General features: G+C 38.9%; 1 protein-coding gene across 3 annotated transcripts in view; it reads right to left on the bottom strand.

Annotated features, from left to right (window-relative positions):
* The window catches only part of EML4 (EMAP like 4), a 153,724-nt gene that overhangs the window by 109,715 nt on the left and 22,963 nt on the right, over window positions 1–21,046 (bottom strand). Inside the window, exon 1 of one of the 3 annotated variants that reach the window (XM_064648344.1) lies at window positions 9,464–9,606. The exons of the other annotated variants lie outside the window; for them this stretch is intronic. Coding sequence (XP_064504414.1) covers window positions 9,464–9,488 — 25 coding nt within the window. The 5' untranslated portion in view covers window positions 9,489–9,606. Of the gene's footprint in view, window positions 1–9,463; window positions 9,607–21,046 lie in introns of those variants that run through there. 3 annotated transcript variants of the gene reach the window in all.

Raw genomic sequence — 21,046 nt, 5'->3', positions numbered from 1 at the left:
ATGAAGGAACAAAGTGCACATGATTTCAACAACTGATTATGATTTTTATCCCTGCTTGACAGTGAGTCAATTTTAAAAAAAGTAACTAAAAGGGCAAAAACTATATTAAGTCCACTTCAGCATTTTTTTTTTTGGTTTTCTTATTCTTTCCTACGTATGAATGATGAGGTCTAAACCTCACCGAAAAGCTCAGGCAAGACTGGTACGTAAGAGAAGATAGCATGTGCATATAAGAACCTGAAACTACAGTCCTAGAGCTAACATCCTCTTATATTTCAGTTTACGTTCGAGTGTTGCTGTTTGCAGGTCATCTACCTGTATGTCACATTTCTACGGTTCCAAACCTAGTAAAGTAAACAAGGACACAAAAAGAAAAAGTAGTTGTGTAGAACAGCTTTTAAAAAAAAGTCAAGACTTCCTGACTGCAGAGGAATTAGTTTTTCTTTTTTCCTTACTTTTTAGTAGAAGCCCTAGAAATGTTTCACAAAATTCTACTTTACTGATTTTTACTAAAGAAAAGCATAAAGACAGTATACAACCTATTCAAAACTCTTCAGAGTATTTAATATTTTTCTCTAACCAGCTTCCTCTGACTTATAAGAATGCAGTTGGTCCTGCTTATAAGAACTTTATCTTTTACTTTTCTTCCCTCCTTCAAAGGAACATGTTGTTATTTTGGACAGCATGTTAACACATTCTGTCTGCTATAAATCGGTTTTAAAAATATACTACAATAAGTTAGTTTTGTTTGAGGATGATATGCAGGCAAAAGCAAATGTGACAACCACACAACCCCCTCTCCCTCCCCCTCAAAATACAGAAAACTTTTCCTGAACAAAGCTGTTAGTTTCACACAGCAGTGCAGAGAGAAGAAAAATTACCTTGATACCCTGAAATTTTTCATAGAAAAACAATATATAAATTGTTTCGTTTAAATGCAAGGGGTTAAACAAGGGGTTTATCACCACCACTGCCTTAAGTATCAGTGCCATCTGAAACTCACTCTAAGCCAGCATTCCCACCATTTCTTCCACCAACATAATAGAAGGATCCTTCAACTGATGGACTTGCCACCCCTATGAATGGCAGACATCTCGTGCAAGAAACCATTTATAACCTTAGCCTTTCAATAGTACAGGAAACCACTGTTCCCAGAGGTGGCAAGCTTGAATTTCATTGCCATGCTTAACACGGGTCTCGGTTTGCCTTTTGGAAAGTGGTTGAAGGACAACCTATAGGAGTTGCAGGAAGAAGTGAGAGGCAGCACTGGCACCATGCCTCCATAACAGCCTCATGCACCATTATCCCCACGGGAACTCCCCCTCAGCTATCAGATCCTTCCTGGGGCTGGGAGAACTGATGGATGCACAGTTCAGAGGAGGTTTCAAACTGGCACTGGTTGGCACTTGTGCTGCTCATGTCAAATTCGTGCACAACATGCTTTTAAAATGCATATGAAACACTTAGCTAATCACCAGCAGTTCTTCTACATAATGTTGTGGTTAACAGCAATATTGGCTCCAGGACCCTCTGTCACCCTGCTGGGTTGCTAGCCCAAACATTTCTTGTGCACAAATTCATATCAGCTGGTGGCATCACCTACCTCCAAACTAGAGACCTGCTAGGAGCCTGACATGAAGGGGAAGGAACAAAATCTGCAACTGTAGTTCAAGTTAGCAACTTGTTGAAATAAGCCTGCTTGTGGAAGTGTACTGGAGTTACCAGGAAAAACGAACTCATTAGGAAAACTATGATACTGTTGAGAAAATAAAAAATTAAAAACCTTTAGGCAACAAGAATTTTATTTACTTCAGATGCCCCACAGTTCAGCGCTTTCTTGCCCTGATCCACTCCTAAACTGTATTCATTGCCGGGCAGCAAAAGGGAGATGCCACAGGTAGGCTACCAAGGATGGTGGAAAGACCATTAACAAAGGGGGTTGAGAGCCAAGACCCCTGTACTGAATCTGGGCACTGTCTGCTGGTGCTCCTAGCTCTGGGGAAGTCAGCAGGACCAGTGCTAGCACACTCATTCCTCTAGAAAACATTGTCTCTGCTAGAGCTCAGATAGGGTTAAGGAAATTGAACTTCAAAAAGCACCACCTCAAATCCAGAAGTCTCACTGAGAATCCTCTGCCTTCCAGCCTGGACCTTGGGGGATGCACAGGTCCTTGGCTCCTGGTAATCAGTCACATCATACAGAAAAAAAGGTCAGACAGAGCTCTTACGTGCCACCTAGGAAAGTCAAGTAACACCAGGAAGCCCCCAGTTACTGGATTTGGGAGACAGTATCATCCTATCATTGAAGTTGCTGAGCATCTACCCTCTCAGTTTCACCTGATTAGCGTTGTCATTTTAACTAAATTACTCTCTACAAGAAAGTTTCCTGGAGCCAGGCCCATAAACCAATGGCCCAACAGCTCATTAGGGTTACTTCCTTTTCACAAATTATGTATGCAACAGAGATTCTATCAGTCAGGACTGGAAAAAACTCAAGACTTTTTCTGTCCTTTTATTCCCTTTTTAAATACATAATCCCTCAATAATTGAGAGCAGTTTTCTTGCTTTTATGTATTTGGCACTCTCACTCCATGAGGATCAGCATGGCCAAGTCAGATATGGCAACACACTTTCTGAGCCCTTTTTAATTAAGAATGGTGTGAAACAAGGCTGCGTTCTCGCTCCTACCCTATTCACCGTCTTCTTTAGCATGATGCTCCAAAGGGCCACAGCAGACCTCAATGATCAGGACGGTATCTACATTCGATACCGTACTGATGGAAGTCTATTCAATCTAAGGCGACTGAAGGCCCATACTAAGACCTTAAACCATCTTGTCCGGGAGCTGCTTTATGCTGATGACGCCGCCCTTGTTGCCCACACAGAAGCAGCTCTGCAGCGTTTAACATCCTGCTTTGCAGATGCTGCTGAGCTCTTTGGGCTGGAAGTCAGCTTAAAGAAGACAGAGGTCCTCCATCAGCCTGCACCTCAGGATGTCCCCCATCATCCCCACATCACCATTGGTCAATCAGAGCTCAAATCAGTCCAACAGTTTAATTACCTCGGTAGCCTCATCTCCTCAGACGGTAAGATTGACGGAGAGATAGACAACAGATTAGCAAAGGCATATAGTGCTTTTGGAAAACTCCATAAAAGAGTATGGCGTAATAAACACTTGAAGAAAAGCACCAAGATCAGTGTTTACAAAGCCATAGTGTTGTCTACTCTCTTATATGGATCTGAATCATGGGTCATCTACCGCCACCACCTGCGTCTCTTAGAACGCTTCCATCAACGCTGCCTCCGTACAATTCTAAACATCCACTGGTCAGACTATGTCACCAACACATCTGTTCTAGAGCAAGCAGCTATCACAAGTATTGAGGCCATGCTGATGAGAACACAGCTGCGTTGGGCAGGTCATGTCTCCAGGATGAAGGACCACCGCCTCCCTAAGATCTTGCTTTACGGTGAACTTGCCACTGGCTGCCGCATGAGAGGAGCCCCGAAGAAAAGATACAAGGACTCCCTGAAACAACATCTCAGCCTTGGCCATATTGATCACCATAACTGGTCTACTCTGGCCTCAAATCGGGAGGCCTGGAGACACACCATCTATAACGCAGCTGATGCCTTTGAGAAAGCACGCAGGATCACCCTCGAGGAAAAAAGGCAACGCAGAAAGAACCGTGTATTGCAGAATACACCATCTAAGGAGTCTTTCTGCTGTGCCTTTTGCAATCGGATATGTCTGTCACGGATTGGCCTCATAAGCCACCAGCGCGCCTGTAGCAAATGTGGATAGAGCCTTCCCAAATCTTCGTTCGCGAAGCCCAGCCATGATGATGTATTTGGCACATACTAGTCTGACTATGCTAAATGGAGTGCTTCCTCATGCACAAAGCATCTATTCTCTCCTTGTGCTCCTGAGAGCTCTAACCAAACAACCTGAAGAGACAGGATGTTTAAATTCAAAAATCACTCCCTGAAAGGCATTAAAAAAAAGGACCTTTTTAAAGAGCATTATCTGCTTCTGAAAAGCAATACAAAGCATTGTGCTAGCTTTACCAGCCTTTCATGGCTCAGTGTAGCATTTCAGGACAGCACCCATCCGAGCAACTTTAGTTTAGGGCTGTGGTAATAACCCATCAATCTCTCAGAAAAAATCCAGGAAGTATTTCTGACACTCAATTACTCTGGGAGTTCCCCGATTCTCCTCCCACAAAATCAAAGGTAAAATGCCAAAAAGAGCAGGACCTCTCAGTTTTTAGCCTCAACTCTAATACTATTATTAGTAAATTTAAGCAGACTTAACCACTGGCACTACAACAACCTGGTGCACCAAATGGCACCACGTGTTTGTGTTTGATGTGTTCTTCCCTATGCACTGCTCAAATGGAGCACCTGTGCTCCCTGTGATGGCTTCTTCAAATGTAGAGGCAACCCTAATGCTCCTTCTCTTCAAGTTTTACAAAAATAGTTTAATACCAGTAACCAGCCATCTTAATAACAGTTACTGAAATAGGCTGGCAAAATAATCACATATATACATTATATATATGTATATATATTCATATATACACATATATAAATATATAAAAATATACATACATATATACACATATTTACCTAAAAATATATAGTATATACATATTTTATATGTGTATTACATATCAAAAAGGTCTCATTTTAAAATATTCTCTTCCTATTCTTGTCCCAGCTTGTGGATTTTCAGAAGTTCAAGATTTTCTTTCAGTGGAAGGTGTTTACACTTCTTGCAAAAGTCAAGAGGCTAAAAGCATTTGTAAAAGGGAAGCATATTATTCTCATGAAAGCATAGAACTTATGGTTAAGTAATAAATAATATGTTCCCGATTTTTTTTTTATTTACTGTGCTGGTAAAGGACAAATGACATTTTCCAGAAGCCATACAGTAAAGAGCTATGGATCTAGTACATCAATCCATAAAAACTGGGCATTAGTCTATTTGAGCTTTCAAAAGCCTGAGACCACAGATATATTCAATTAAAAAAAATAGAATTAAAAAGGGGTACAAAATGGCACTTGCTAACCATTGACTCATGACCTACACAAGCCACCTTATCATGGCCAAGGCTTTCCTCCTGTTCTCCCATCCTCACCTTCCAGCTAAAAATATGATAAAAAGATGTTGTTCCTCTAAGTACTAAATTCAACCCACAGTCAGGTTTTTAATTTTAGTAACCAACACTTTGCATCTTGACACACATAATGCCAGCAGACAAAGGCCCCTCAACAAGTATCTTGATCAGAACAGATCTTTCTGTTGGGCACTACAGGACATGATAAACTACAGCCACTCCAGAACTGTCCACTAAGTCTTTAATAAAAGCCCAGTTTTGTACTGACACCCTACTGATACAGCTACGCAGAGCTTCTTGTACAGCCATAAACTGTGTGAAGATCTCTAAAGTATTTTTAAAGCCTCATAAACACCAACTTATATGCTATCCACAAAAATGTCAATAATTCCCAGTATAGAGTATATATAAAGTATTTCTTTAGCACTGTCTTTTGTGCCTGAGCACCAAGCCTCAAAGTACCCTGCCACAGAGTATATTTCTCTCGTTGTATGCATACTGTGCACCTCTTCTGACCACAATGAAAAGGTGATTACTTAAATTATTAGATGCTTAGCATTTTCCTAGCAGACCAAACACACACCATAGTCCTTTTAATTTAAACACATATAACAACACTACTTTATGGAAACGTTCACTTTCTAGAAGCAGCAGACGTATGTTCACGCAACAGACTCCTCCAAATTTATACACACACAGGAGCTCCCAAGCAATTTGTACTCCCCACCAGAACAGGCTGACAAGACACTCCTAAAAATGTTGTATCTTTCCCACTTTACACATTGAAATGTACATGCTGAAGGAAATGTTTCTTTCATTGGAAAAACAGGAAACAGTTCTTATTAACTCAGTACCTTAGAAATCTGTTCACCAGTAGCAAAACAGAATAAAATAAGCTCTTCACCCATGATCAGGCAGTGAGAAAAAGCTTTATTTAAAGGCCAGGTAAATTGTTCCAGCTAAGTGCAAGCCACAAGACTTCAAGCGACATTTACTTTGGCAACCTCACACAAATCAAGATCATCCATTCTGCCTTCAAAAAGAGATTCTGGATTGACCACGGGACATTGTTCATTTCCAAGTATGCCAATTCACACAAAACTGGGTTTCAATAGAAAGAGTCACAGACAAACTATTTCAACTCCCCTTGGAAGAAAAGAAGGTTTTTGTGAAAGTTGGCAGCGTCCTTTGCCTTTTCTTCAATTAAGAGAACAAAGTCGATGCAGGAGAGGTGGAACTCACTATACAAGAAACACCATGAGAGCACAGAACAAACTGTGTTTTGCAAGGATCTGTAATAACATGGACAAAACAACCCCTTTTAACCAAAGCACAATGAAGTGGGCAAAGCCACAAATAAAAAGCAAGGGTATCTCAGTTTTGCACAGAGAAGATATGACAAAACAGAACTAAAAAGCTCTCAGTTGTCCCACTCCAGAAAGAAAAAGGGGGAAGGTTGTATACAGAGTGTGCAGAAAAGTGCTGTTAAAGAGGCAAACCAACCAAGAGCTGTATTGCTCTCCCATGCAGAAGCAAAGAGCGAGTTGGGCTGAGTGAGGCAGTCCCTTGCCTTGCCATTACCCCCAGCATGCCCTGGCGCCCTGCAGCAGAGCCCAGCCAGCTCCAGCTCACATCACACTGGCTCTCTGAAATCCTCCCTGCTTTCCAAGCCCAAAATGCTTCATGCTGCACTTCTCCATTTCTGAGGGGCTATTCCACAACGATCACAACTCTGAATCTCAGGATTAGAAACATTTCAAAGGCAGTTGTGTTAAATCTTCCTATCCTCTCCTATTTAAAAATCAGCCCTAATCACTGCTTACACAGAGTAAGCTTTGGTAATCTCCATGCAAATGTATTTGGATGTTAATTCTCAAGGCAGGTAACGGAGATGGATGTTCTTTCTGTAACTAGAGAATTTTCCTTGAGCTAATTGAAAACAGGCATATTTTGAGTAACGTATTCTCTGCCAATAGTCTTGCAGGGAGGCAATGCAAGAATGATTTATGAGCTGTGAATATCATGTAAATCTGTCTTCAAGTAAAAGGATCACCTCTGCATAGAATAACTTTAAGTATTCAATTATCACCACTCTTAATTTTACATATTTCCTAATAAAGCAAAAAAATCCCATTACATACTCCAGCCCTTCCTCAGCAGTTGTCACACACCAAGTGAATGGGTACCATTTATATCTAAATGCAGCCAGAAAACCATGGCTCAATTAAAGCATTCTTAAATTAGATTATTTCATTTTTTTTCCAAGTCTTTTACCATCCTATTTTCACATTACTTTAGCATTCACCACTTACTTTGTGGCCCAAGGGGAAGGCAATAGTTAATCAACCTTCTGGAAGCTAAAATGCCTTTTTCATCTCTAACAGATGTTGTATATCTCCTCTTTTTCACTTCCTTTTCCAGCAAGTTTTTTTTAATTTATTTTAATTTGAGGCCTGCAATTTCTGATTATTACAAAGACAAGAAAAAAAACCCTTTCGTTTGTTCTAGGAAACTTTCAATAAATGCCCAAAACTTGAGCGACTCTCCTGATTCTTGGTGGAATTACATTCCTCAAAGGTCTTCTCAGGCACACACACTTTTCTTTTGTTTACCATTTAGGAGACACCACTCTTGAGCATCTGGATCTCTTGGGTATCTTGCATCTCTATCATGTAACAACTTTACTTCAAGTAAAGCTGAAGCTATTCTCTCCACAGATACTCACTGATTCCCAGCCAGATGCAAGCTCTGAGCGCACTGAACACAGCAGATGCCTATTTGCATTGCAGCAGGCAAGTCAGCATATATCAACGACTGAGGATGTACTCAATGAGGAAATGGAATTTTTAATTTCTTTTTCTAATGATAAACCACACTAAATACTTTGGTAACCATATTAAAATTTTTAATTAAAAAAAAGTTTCTGAATCTGGTGATCATTAAGTTGGTTGGACAGTGCTGTCCATTAAAAAAAAATTGGTTTGTAACTTCACTTTCCTAGTCTGTGCCTAGCAGAAATTACAGTTTAGTCCCTCATGGTACAGAATACGCCTAAATCCTTCACCAGCCTCTCCAAGGGACTTATGAAAGGAGTGGCGCTGATTAGGCCTGGAAGAAGTCAGAAATCAGGAACATAAGAGCAAGAAATACAGCGTTATTAACAACTTAGAGGGGGAAAAAAATGTCTGCTTTTGTAAATGACAAATTTTGCATGCCCGTTTTAACTCAACATGGTAGAAGATTACAAACTGCTTTCACTGAAGGTCTTTGGCAATTGTCCTGTAATTTGGCAATAAATTGGGCAGTACAAAGATGAGGCACAGTTGAATGCAGCAACAAATAAACTACAGAGGCTCCACAGGCTACTACTATCACTTCTTCACAAGTAATTTGTAAAAAGACTGCTTTATTTACTTCTAGTGTAAACAGAGGTTTGACCCCTGGCATCGCATCTGGCTGGAAAGGAGTATTAACAAAGCACTGAATGCTCTCCAAGACCATGGCTCTTGCTTTCAGCCCTCTATATTCAGAAAACATTCAAAAAGGATGGTTGAAGCACTTTGGAGCTTGACAAAAATTAGCATTTGCATCTGAGGGGCAAATTTCAGAAGTCTCAGTACAAAACTTTGGTATTTGATCATTAAAAGCCACATGTGTATGCACATGCATAAATATGGATGGCTCCAGGCAGAAATGGATGGATCTACTTTTGAAATGCTGATGCATCAGGGTTCGATTTCCAAACTCTGGGGTTTTTTTTCCCAAAGCAGTTAAAACAGCTAATTTGTAATTACGTGCTCACTGTCAATTTGATAATGGTGAGAAGTTACACTCACCAGGGACTCAGTCCTGAAAAGAGGTCGATATACACAGGAGGTACAGCACAGGGACTAACTCGGCAACGCAGCACATTAATAGTGATATACACTCCAGAACTGTAATTGCTGTCCAAAACCTATTAATTTTGAAGGGATTCTTACAAATCCGTAATTACAGAAAGGCAAATCCTCATCATAAAGCAGTGAAAACTATATCCGCACAGTCTTAGAAGGAGCACTTTCAGCAGCATGGCTCATTAGAAAGGTATTCTTGCATTAAAGACCAATTATCAAAGACAAATGTTAATGCAATACCTCGGAGCCGAACTGAAAGCTGTGTTACAGCAGCGAAGATGTACCTACTTAATTTGGTCCAGTATCCCTGCACAATGGAAGACAACTGGAGCCCAGTGATGGCATTCATTATTGTTTTACAGATATCAAGCATAGCTCATTATGAAATCCTATTCTATAAAACCCACACCATCTATACCATCCCACACTTAATATTAAGCGTCAACCTTACCACAATGATTGGGAAGAGGATCCATTTATTCTTCGACCATCCACTTGCCCTAATACAAAACAACTGGAAAACTCAACAGTACTTGCTGCTGCTTTTTCTTCTAAAACTTGGCATTTCTTTAGCACAGCTTCATTGCTAAAGGAAGAAAGAAAACCACCTCAAATGTTTTGCTGGAAAAGGAATATGGCTATGAACAAAGGTTAAACCTGAAAACTTCAAACTGCTTAGCAGAGGTGTGGCTGCTGAAACCTGACATAGTTGCGTCACCAAGATTTTACTTTGGCAAACACGGCTTCCTGAATTCAAACAAATCATAGACAGAACTATCTTTTGTTCCAGCAATAAGCAATTATTGCACAGACATGCTTTCAAGGTCAGTAGCGGGAAGAGTAAACTAGACCAGGATGTGTCAGTCATAAGTAATGCTTTAAAAAAGTTAACATCAAGCCATACATATTTAAAGCCTTCCACGCTTAGCAGGATACAAAGTGCTTACTTCCTTCCAACTGACCACAAATAAACATGAACAAAGAGACCCATAAAAAAAGCAATTAATATTTCAGAGATTCATATTCTCTTCTATTACATCTAATTTTTAACATTTTTTGGAATCAACATTATTTTTTATTATTTTGGCAAAGTAAAACAGAATTAAGTGCCTTGTTTAATTGACTTTAGTAGAAGAAAATTCATTTCAAAACCATTTTATGAAGAGAAAAATATTAAATGGAGTCTTAGTTCATTTACTTCAGAACTCTAAAGCAAATGTATATTTGGAAAAGAAGTATTTCTGTATTTGTTAATGTAAGGCTAGATAAGCTAAATCAATATTCTCCTTAAAAACAGAACAGTACTGTAATTACAAGTATTGTTGTATTCATATTAATAAAAACACTTACTTTTGCAAAATGTAAAGTCAGAATTATCAACCATTCCTAAAACCACCACTTATTCTTTTCAGGAGGGCAATAAGTGCATTCAGATTACCAAAACAGGCATAAAAATAAATAAATAAAAATAAAAATAAAAAAAAACCCAAACACAAAGAAAAGTCAGTTTAAGAAACAGACATGGTAGGCAAGAGTACAAATAAATAAGCACAAGTGCTTTAGAAGAGACACAAAGCACCATTCTTAAAGATGGTAAAACAACTTCTATTAAGAATGAGGAGGGAGATCATCCCACATTTATCTGGCAGGGAGGTTTTACACCCCTCTTGAAATAGGCTGATGATGCCTGAAGTTAAATACAAGACATTGGACTAGACAAACAACAGAATGTTCTCTCATTCTGAAGGTCACTAGGTCTAGCCATATTACTATGGCCTTTCCAACATAGTTGTTAAAAACAGCAGTTTCTTTTAATTCATCTGCATTTTCATCCTTCAGTTATGATAAACTGAATATTGTCAACTGAATAATAAGTGGTAATGAAGAAAATTATGTGATTGTTGGGGGTTTTTTTTTGCCTTTGACAAATGTGTGAGTTGTCATGTCTAATGCTTTGATAGATCTAACTGTATTTCCGGATGTACAACTACACATCAGCTTTACTGTGCTTCAGACTGTGCACCACTACCCAAACATTACAAGAGCACTTCTTGTAAGACGCTATTCACCAGTGGTTACTGTATTCAAAAATGCCTTGAAAGCTCCAAACACAGGAAAATCATTATTGAATATCTCAGCGAGTGCACAGAACAGAAGAAAAACATCTTGACTGTTAGATTTACTGCCTTCAGTGAACACATTCTCTCTCATTGCACACACACACATGAACAATGATTAACTCCCGCAATTCAATGCAAACAGTAATAAAAGATGGGTTTCTTCAGCCAAGCAGAAAAGTCCAAGTTAAATTACCTTCCTTTCGCAAGCCTCAGAAATATGTATTCAGATAACACTTTGACATGAGACATCCTCTTGCCCAAGAAAATACTTTAATCCTTAACTTGCAGACTTCAAAGTGAGAGGTTTCTACAGGAACACATCTGCACAATCAAGGATTTACACACACCCCCCTAGGTAAAAAAAAATGTACCTAATCCAGCATAAATGCAACCAGCGTGTAAACTGCTCTGCAGATGTGTTTTGTACCACACAGTGAATGAGAGAAGAATACTTGTTAAGTGCATTATAAAGTTTAAAGCCACTCTGAAAAGTATTTCATTGCATTTGACGCTTACTAGTAGCAATTGGTAGGATTTATCCTGACCATCAAAAAAAAAAAAAAGTTTATTTCATAATCACCAACTACATAGCCCCCTTTGTCACTGGAGGGAGACACGACCACCAGCCACCATCTGCACTAAATTAGATGGAAATCTCAAGGAGTGACGGAGATCCAACATGCCCAACCTGGTTTCAACTAACTTATATTTCTCTTCGATAAGACAAGAAATAAGTCAACAGTTGCATTTGACAACTTCGGAACTGACTCTATTACCCCAGATTTTTATTTGCATATTTGAGATAGAAATTCATGTGCTACAGGGCACATCTCAACTCCTCACAAGTCTTTTCCCTGGTGAGAGCAGTGGCTGCCAAGTATGCGGAATTGGGCGGATGAAGGCAACATGGCTCCAACAGTCACTAGGTGCTTGGAAGCACTTGAACTGCTAAGGCAGTTCAGTTTCCAGCTAGAGCAATTCCTCTTTAATTCTGTTTATATTCACAGAGATAAGAGCTCACAACATCTCCACTGATGCTGTAGCCTCATATGAGCTTCTTAAATATTGGAGAGCAGATACTTGTATGTTCATAAGAAAAATTGTTCCTAATGATTTTCCCAAGCAAAAGTCAAACAATATACGAATCAAAGCATTTGATTTTGGAGTTTTGTTTGATTGTTTGGGGTGGGAGGGGAGGGGAGTTGGTTGCTTCTTTAAAAGAATGTTCCTCCCATCACCCCTGATGCACACTGAGGTCACAAGTTGCCCATATGGTAGGGTTGTACTTCAGAAAAACATTCAATCTGGTGAGACTACTGCTGAATCTAACCTGCACCAAGTATTAGAAAAAGGGAATGCATTTGCTTCCCATTTATGTTAATAATACATTCAGACATACTTTTTTTGGGAGGGGGAGGAAAAGAAGGGGAGGGACCACAAAAATTAAAAACCCCACACCTCTGAAACTGGCCAATGGCCAAAACAATGATAATTCTACACCTATCTGAAAATAGATAATGTTTACTGTAACATCTCCTACTTGCTACTCATACAAATGTCTAAATCATCTCAACTCTCAGAAGAGCTCTCAGCTTCAGTGGCCTCTGAAAGAGATGTGTTTTTTAATGTAAACACTAATTCTGTGAGAACAAGGATAAGGAAAAAAGAGTGGGTGGGAGTATTTCCTTTTCCTTGGATTTAGTTTCGCTGAGTGTTCATTGTTCACAGGAGATGTTCTACCTTTCCATTGTCTCATACGTTTCCCCCACCCATTTTTTTTTTTGATCCCTTGGAGACAAGCATTTAGATAAAGCATTCTATTTTCTTCCATGTACTTGAAATTTCATTGTCCAATTCTGGCTTTAGAATCTACATCAAGGTCCTCTTTTATCTGTAAACTCATGTTTGTCCTGCCCCCCTTTCTTCACAAATTAAGACAGTAATTAAGCCTCTGTAAATCCTCTTAGTCCAACGTGCTGTCCTTGTCTCCTTGTTGCTCACTCATGCTGTTCATCAGATTACTCTTTATTTTCTCATAAACTTGTATAGTCTTAGCCAAATAACCAACTTTTCTTATTCTTTTTGTCATTTCACCATGTTGCTCACACTGACAGCAAAATGCAAATTTGGAACTAAGCAACCTCGTCATCCCTAAATTCTACTAGAATTCCATATCTGGAATATCCAGCTGGTCACAACACTTTGCTGTTTTTCAATGCACCAGCTTGAGCATCATTTTATTCAACATCTTAAAGTCTGTCAGTAATTCCTTCTTATTAACAAGACCAAAAAAACCCAAAACAAAACAAAACACAAACCAAACAACCAAAAAAAAAAAACAAAAAAACCACCAACCCCACAGATTTAGAGTACTTATCACCACAGTCCCACTTAATTTTTTCCTTTAACTATCTACTGGAGAAGGAACCATTTCACTTTCTATTTTTGTAAGGGGACACATTACAAAGTAAACCACCTGCTTCACAGACTTATCACCCTTCTGATTTCCTTCCCATACATTTGCCTGATGTGTTTTTATGGCTTTCTGCATTGGTTTCGCTAGGATAAAATCTTCTTTTCTGAAGGGCCTCTGTTGACTCAGCCTTGGTGTACTGTTCTGTCTTCCTGCTTCCCTTTTGTGTTCCCCCCCCGCTCCAGATATATGTATCCTTTCTGAGACCGGATGTTACTTAAACTGTTATGACCTAAATTTAATTATTCAAGATTCTTTGCTTCCCGAGTCAAATTATTGATGGCACACTTCTGTCTAAAGGGGTAGGAAGACAGGAATTAAGTCCCTTCCTCCACAAATTCACTGGTCTTGTTTGGGTAGGGCATTAGTTATCAGTTCAGGGTTATCACTTCAGCTGTACTCTTTTATCTTATATTTAGGAAAATATCTAGAAAAACCTTTCATATAAAAACAGACAAATATCATGGCTAAGGTTCCTCTATGACAAAGATTTTAAAAAATTTTTGACTCAGAGCTAATCTTCTTTTAATTTAAGTAAGTAAAGGGATGGAAGATAGAAGAGGAAGACCTTTACAAAAATGGGTTTGCTTTGTTTTGGGATTTTTTATTTTTTTAAATCACAGCTGGCATGTGTAAGTTTAAATAATTACAGCTGATGTAGCATAACTTGGTCAACACCAATCAGCTGCCTCTGTACTTTATGCATAAGAAAGACAGGTATTCAAAACTGCAGGAACCTGTTTAGCTCATCTTTCCAGATCAGTATGTATTGCTGAAATTCAGTAAATACTTTTAAATACAGAATTGGGTAAGATAGTTCTTACACAGACAAAAAAATACTCCTCCTTCATACTCAGCATGCTAAAAAACACAGAGCAGCAGAACACAAAAATACCAAATTAAGAGTTTTAAAATCCTATGGCTATCCAGAATTAAGTATGAGAAAATGTTCTATTTACCATAAGCAAAAAAATATAAAACCCCCCACAAACTTAAAGGTACACAACTCTAATTATACCTCTGATACTATCTGTATCAGTAATTAGTTAAGGCTGGGAACATTCATTGCATAAATAGAGGTTATTTATTTTTGAAAGACCCTCCACCATACATTAAAAAAGAGGTAAAGAGCAGTGGACTTGTGATTAAGCCTCTTGTAATATAACTTGATGTAAAACTCAAACTACAAAAAATTTAAATAAATATGAATCAACATTTGATTACCTGTAGACTAGTGAAGTTCATCAGAATATCAACAGCCAATTAGGTATGGTATCATTTCTACTCTTCACGGCCCCCACACCCATTCAAAAAAAATGTTTCACATTACACATCCATTCTCCAAGCCTTTCCTGGAAAACAAAGAAACCCAAGAAAGTACATGGACACCTATACAACCTTTCAGAAAGCACTAATTTAATTAGACCAGCACTCACGCCAAATAAATCATATTCAAAGTACTTTATTTAAGTTAAAACTAATGTTACCTCTTCTCTTCCACATAAAAAACCGAACTTCCTCCTGAATTTAGACCACTGCATAAAAATGGATGAGTTATTTTATAACTGGAATGGTGAACACAGCTTTCCCCATACGAGCTACTTCTGTGCCCATACATGGCTCTGTGTTTGTGTGTGTGTGTGTTGTTCAAAGAAGTTAAACTTGTCAATATACTTCAGAGAATCAGTTGAAGGAGACAAGTTCTTGCACAATACATTATTTTAAGCTTGCTGAAAGCTGATGCAACACAAAAAATGCCCATCTTCCTTTCTTATTTTAAGCATGGGGATCCAACTGCTGTCCTACACTACACCAAGGGAATAATAAAACAATCTTCCAGTAAGCAAGAATTCTGCACGCTTACTAGGCAGGATAATTACCACTGCCCTTACAGGCTACAGATGATTTAACAAATACATTCAGAGGCTCTCCACCCGACTTTCAAGCCACATACAGTGAAATTCATGTTTTATAAATATTTAACTGGAAGTAAAAATGGTAAGGCTTATCACAGCTGTCACAGCTTCAGGCAGCCAAATTAACAATAGAAACCCTTAAGACAATACAGATAAGGGAAGCTTGTGATTACTCACAAAAGCCGAACTGGAACACACTGCAACACAGTTTCCCAGCTCCTGGAGCAAGCGCCCTCAGGATCTCGCCAAATTCCACCAACAAAGAGGAAAAAAACTGCTAATCCCTGACAAGAACTTGTTTTAAGCACCTGCCTGCACCTAGGGAAACAAAAAAAAAAGCAGCAGCCAAGCCAGAGGAGCAGAGGGATGGAGTAGAGCAAGAGATGGTGGTGGATAAAAGGCCAGCACATAACCAAGGGAGACTTCCAGTTCTTCAGGTCTGATGCTACTAAGTATTACTTGCAGTTTGAACCTTATTCGTATATAATCACACATATGTACTCACAGAGAACAGCTAAAACTTCAGTTAGAACTTTAAATCTGCAAGAGGAAAAAAACATTGAGGAAAGTAGTGGGAAATTCTGCATTTCTCCTTTGCTTTGTGGTAAAAGTTATTGAACTGTCAATTGGATGAATCTTGGGGATTGATCATACAGAAGTCAGTGGGCAGATTTCTTAAACTGTCTTTTAATTTCAGCTCCAACCTTGGTTTTAATTCTATTTATTCTTTCATTTTAACTCTAGCTATACTCCCATTTCTTCTGACAGTTTCTGGATATCCCTTGATGTAAACCACAGAAACAAAGAAAACAATATTTGTCCACTGCAGACTTTCTGCCTCTTGCAGAAACAAAGTTTCTTCTTCATGTTCTACTACAGTGTTCACTGAATGCAAAATGTGATGCTGTTATGGACTGAACACCAGCTCCAGACCTGCTCAGCTGATACAACAGAAAACCCTAAGAGCTCCTGCATGACAGAACTGGCTTTAGGCAATCTCGGGCAAGACCGCTGCATAACAGAAACATAGCAAATCTCAGTATCAAAACAATACACTAACTTTCTATTTCAGCAACTCATAATAAATTCAAAATTCGTATTAAATTTATCACCAGCTTTCTTCCTGATACGCTATTAAAATCTCATGTTTTCAGAGCTCAGAATCCACTGCCTCATTACAGATGAAACTACATAATCCATTGAAATAATGCAAAATTTTGAATTAAAAAAATCTTATCTACAAGAACAATACCAGCTACTAAAAAAAAAAAAAAGAGAAAGTTACATCACAGCCTCAAAAGAAAAGAAAGTCATATGTAATCAGAACCATGCATTTAAGATTGAGTGTTCTGTGAGATACTAGGGTGTTTCTGGAGGATCACAATAAAAGCTTCTGTTAATTACCTTTCTCAGAATTGCTAGTAAGATTTAAACATATGGAAATGGACAAAAAAAAGAGTACAATATTTATACCATGTTGTTTATCGCATCAGGGGAAAAAATATCAAAAAGATTAGTGAAAGGGCACAGCTTTTAACATCTTTACCTGATAATGTGCTCTACAGAGTATCACATCCACAAGCTACGGGTATATTTTCACATATAAATTGAGTTGTCATTAAAGACTGATGCTGTCAATAAAATAAAAACCAGAATACATGATTTCTCCCTGTGGCACTATAAGTGAAATTTCCAACTGCACATGAGCTTTTCCTTCTCAAAACCCTGCCCCAATCTTCCCCAACACCAAAGTCCTCTGCCACTGAAACAGCAGTTTAAGGTGAACTTGCAGCTCCTTCTGGCAGATACACATTGCTGCCCAATTCCATATTCCATATTCAACCACAGCAAGACAAGTTTCAGACAACATGTAGAGAGGAAAAAAAGCACCAAAAAAAAAAAAAAAAAACAACAAAACAAACAAACAAACAAAAAACAAACACAAAAAAACCTGCCACCCAATTACTAGGCTGCAAGTTGACAGCTGTCACTTTTTCCCTGTATTTGACAGCAAATTATTTTCAGAAGAGTGACTACTCCTCAGGGTACAGTGAACAGGCTTCTACTGAAAACTGAAGGTGTTCTCTTTATTGCTGCTGGCATCAATCTATACGTCCAGCACCTTAAGCAATAGATCATTATTTTATTCTCTGCTTCCAGTAAACTCTAGAGTTAATAAAAAATCAATGCATCTCCATTTATATTTATATTCCTTTATATTTGACAAGTCAATATCTCTAGTACCATGCACAGCTGTATAAATTCACACCTGGAATTTTTTCCAAATATATTCCAAGAGTTCTTAGGTTTTTATTTTGGTTTAAAAAAAAATCTATTTGGAGAGAAAGCACAGTTGTACATAACCTTCAAAAAAATTGTATCAACAATTAGGACAAAAACAATCATATGCAGATTTTCAAGAACAATTTTTTGCTCATTTCCAGAACACTAGTTCTGATCTCTGCCAACAGTTTTTCTTTAGCGGGTGATATTCTGACCATTAAATTTGCTAATACAAGTCAGTTATGGTACACTGAAAGTATACGTTCATTCATTAAGGTCCATCGGAGATGAGATTTTTCTTTCCATAGGTCCATTTAATTCATCTACCAAACACTTGTCCACTTGCAAAGCCAACATACTTGTGTATCTTTTGACAGTCAAGGCTGGTTGGCAAATACATCTTTGGTTGGGCAAACACACCTTTGGTTGGGCAAACACACCTTTGGTTGGGCAAACTTTTTCAACTCCAAATCAAACAATAAAAGAAAAGAACACATAAGTAATAATGGTTAGCAAAATTAATGTACTAAGGCATGATGCAAGATTCACCTGCATAATGCACAGCTACATGTATATATTTGAAGTACAATATACCCGTTTGCACACACGTGCCTGCCAATGCAGCAGATCATGGTGGGCACTGGTGAGTTTGCTGAGGAGGAAGGAGAAGGGGATGGAGAGGGATGTGTGAGGTAGGAAGAGCAGGAAAAGAGGTATAAAATCCCTGCAATCAATGCAAAACAGGACTATCATACTAATCCTCCCTTAAGACAAGACTGCTGGACTGAAGTATTCCAGCATTAAGGTGCTGTGCAACACTGGAAACCCTGCCTCCTCCCAAACAATGTTTTCCTCTATTTGCAACTCCATTCTTCACATTTACATGGTGGGAAAATGCTTCACAAAACACAGACATCAGTTGTTCCTGGGCTGGAAACATGCTCTCCCATCCCCGTTTTCTCCTTAGCCAGTTCCATAGTGTCCAGCTGTGACTCCCCAACACTCTCTCAAATTGTCTCACTATCCAGTAAAACAGGACCCCTGCACCCTGCCTCAGTCAAACCCTCTCCAGAGCCACATCTCACAGCTGGGATGAGCCCAAGTGTTTCAGGACAATTATGCTTATAGACCTTGGGGTTATCCAAACCAAACACAAATTCATTTTCAGACCAAGAATACTTTACAAAACAAATTCTGACTAACAAACAATAATTTGCCATCACATCCAGAAAAGAGTCTCACAAATCTTAAAGAAAAAAAAAAAAAGAAAAAAAGAAAAAAGTCATATATTTAACAGCTTTAAAACTTCAGTGACTTTAAAGCAAAAATTATCTAAAAATAGTTCCAATATGCTGAACCCTCATGATACTTTGTGGTTTTACTGTCATGCATTTCCTCTAAAACCCCTCTTCCTCAACTGCTTTTCCTATAAAGGGCTTCTACACACAACCAGTGCAATTAAGCTTAAACAATGTAAATTAGTACCAAAAAAAAATTAACCCAAGCCAATTGCAATTCTCCCTTTAATTTCTTTTCAATTCAAATCACTTTGAATGTGCCACTTTCACAAATATAGACTGGTTAAAAACAAACGAACAAAAAAATTCCTCTGCTGGACTCTGTTTTTTTTCATAAACAATTCCCAATTCCTCCTTAAACGTGACGATGCATTTTTAGAAGTCTACAATATGAATAATTTCTGTTCCACTGTTAAGCTTTCCACTAATCTGTTTATTAAATCTGCATTGCTGAAATGTAAGGATTGGGTGAGAGAAGAAGATACATGATTAGTTTTAGAAATGGGATGAAAAACTAGGTGGGTCACCAGGCCTTAAATGCAGTGGTTGTGGTCTAATGGTCCTACTGGCAGTTAATTTCAAGTGGTGACCCTCATGGGTCGTTACCCAGGTCAACAGTACTTTATCTGGTCAGTGGGATGGACACACCCTCATACCATTTAATAGTAATCAATACCCCACTCCTAATGTAGTTTAAGGGAAAAATTCAGGTCACATTAAATAAATAACTTCTGTGTTGCATCACCACCCCTGGAGGTATTTAAAAGCCATGGAGATGTGGCTTAGGGATGTAGTTTAGTGATGGACCTGGCAGTGCCGTGTTAATGGGTGGACTTGATCATCTTAAAGGTCTTTTCCAACCTAAACAATTCTATTAATCTATGACATCAAGCTTGGAGAGGACTGAAATGGTGGGGTATAGAACAGCTATTCCCCAGCATTTGTCCCCAGGACAAACTGGAAGACTGATTTGACAGCAGTCTCACAATATTCAGCAAAGACAAACACAGAGCCTTGCAGCAGTGCAGGAAAATCCCTCGCAGCAGTGCAGGCTGGGGTGATCAGCACAAAGAAGCTGAAGATCCAGGTGGATGAACTGAAAGGGGTCAGGCAGGGTATTCTTACAGCAACCAAAGCTGACCATGCACTGGGCTGTCTGAGCAGAATCACAGCCAACACTCTGGCAGAAATTATTATTCCCCTCTGGGTGGTACCCAGACACACGTCCAGGTTGGTAACTCCCAGTACAGAGGAGATGGACTTAACTGGAGAGAGTCAATGGTAAGGAGGCTGCAGCACACCATGTAAGACCAGAGGCTGTGAGAACTACATTCATTCAGCCTAGACAAGAGTAAAAGCAGGATCCAATTCAACTCTTCACTATACTGGGGGGCAGGGACTACAGAAAAAAAGTGCATCAAACTCTCTTCAGAGGTGCAAAAAGAAGAGTCAACAAGGGAAACTCCAGCTCGGCAATCTGTTTTAGCTCCTAAACACCCCCAATCTGTTTTTTTTCCCTTTGTACCCAGAGTTGTAGCCTTTCCCTTCTTGTAGATATTCAAAACTCAACTGGAGCAAGACCTGAGTAACACTATCCGTCTTTGAGGCCATCATGCTGGAGCTGGAGGGTGTTGGACCAGATGACCTCCAGCAGTTCCAACCTACATTTTTCAGTGATTCTATGATCTATTCTAGGAGAGTATGCATGGTATAGGATTACAAATGTAATGTACCAGCAAGCCAAAAGGCACTGCCAGCCAAAATGCAAGAATAGAAGATACTACTCTACAGGCTTTTGACATACCCTTGTCAGCAGATGCTCCAAAATGCTGGGTCAGAACTCATGGGAAAGGGGAAATAAAAAAAAAATCCAGAAATGCAAACACACAGTTGTTCTGACATATCTGTACATAAGGACTTCTACCTTAAATCATACTTTTCTGT

The sequence above is a fragment of the Pseudopipra pipra genome, chromosome 3 (genome assembly GCF_036250125.1).
Source record: "Pseudopipra pipra isolate bDixPip1 chromosome 3, bDixPip1.hap1, whole genome shotgun sequence".
Lineage (NCBI taxonomy): Eukaryota > Metazoa > Chordata > Aves > Passeriformes > Pipridae > Pseudopipra > Pseudopipra pipra.
The sequence above is the reverse complement of the archived record's forward strand: the minus strand, read 5'-3'. Positions and strand labels throughout refer to the sequence as shown.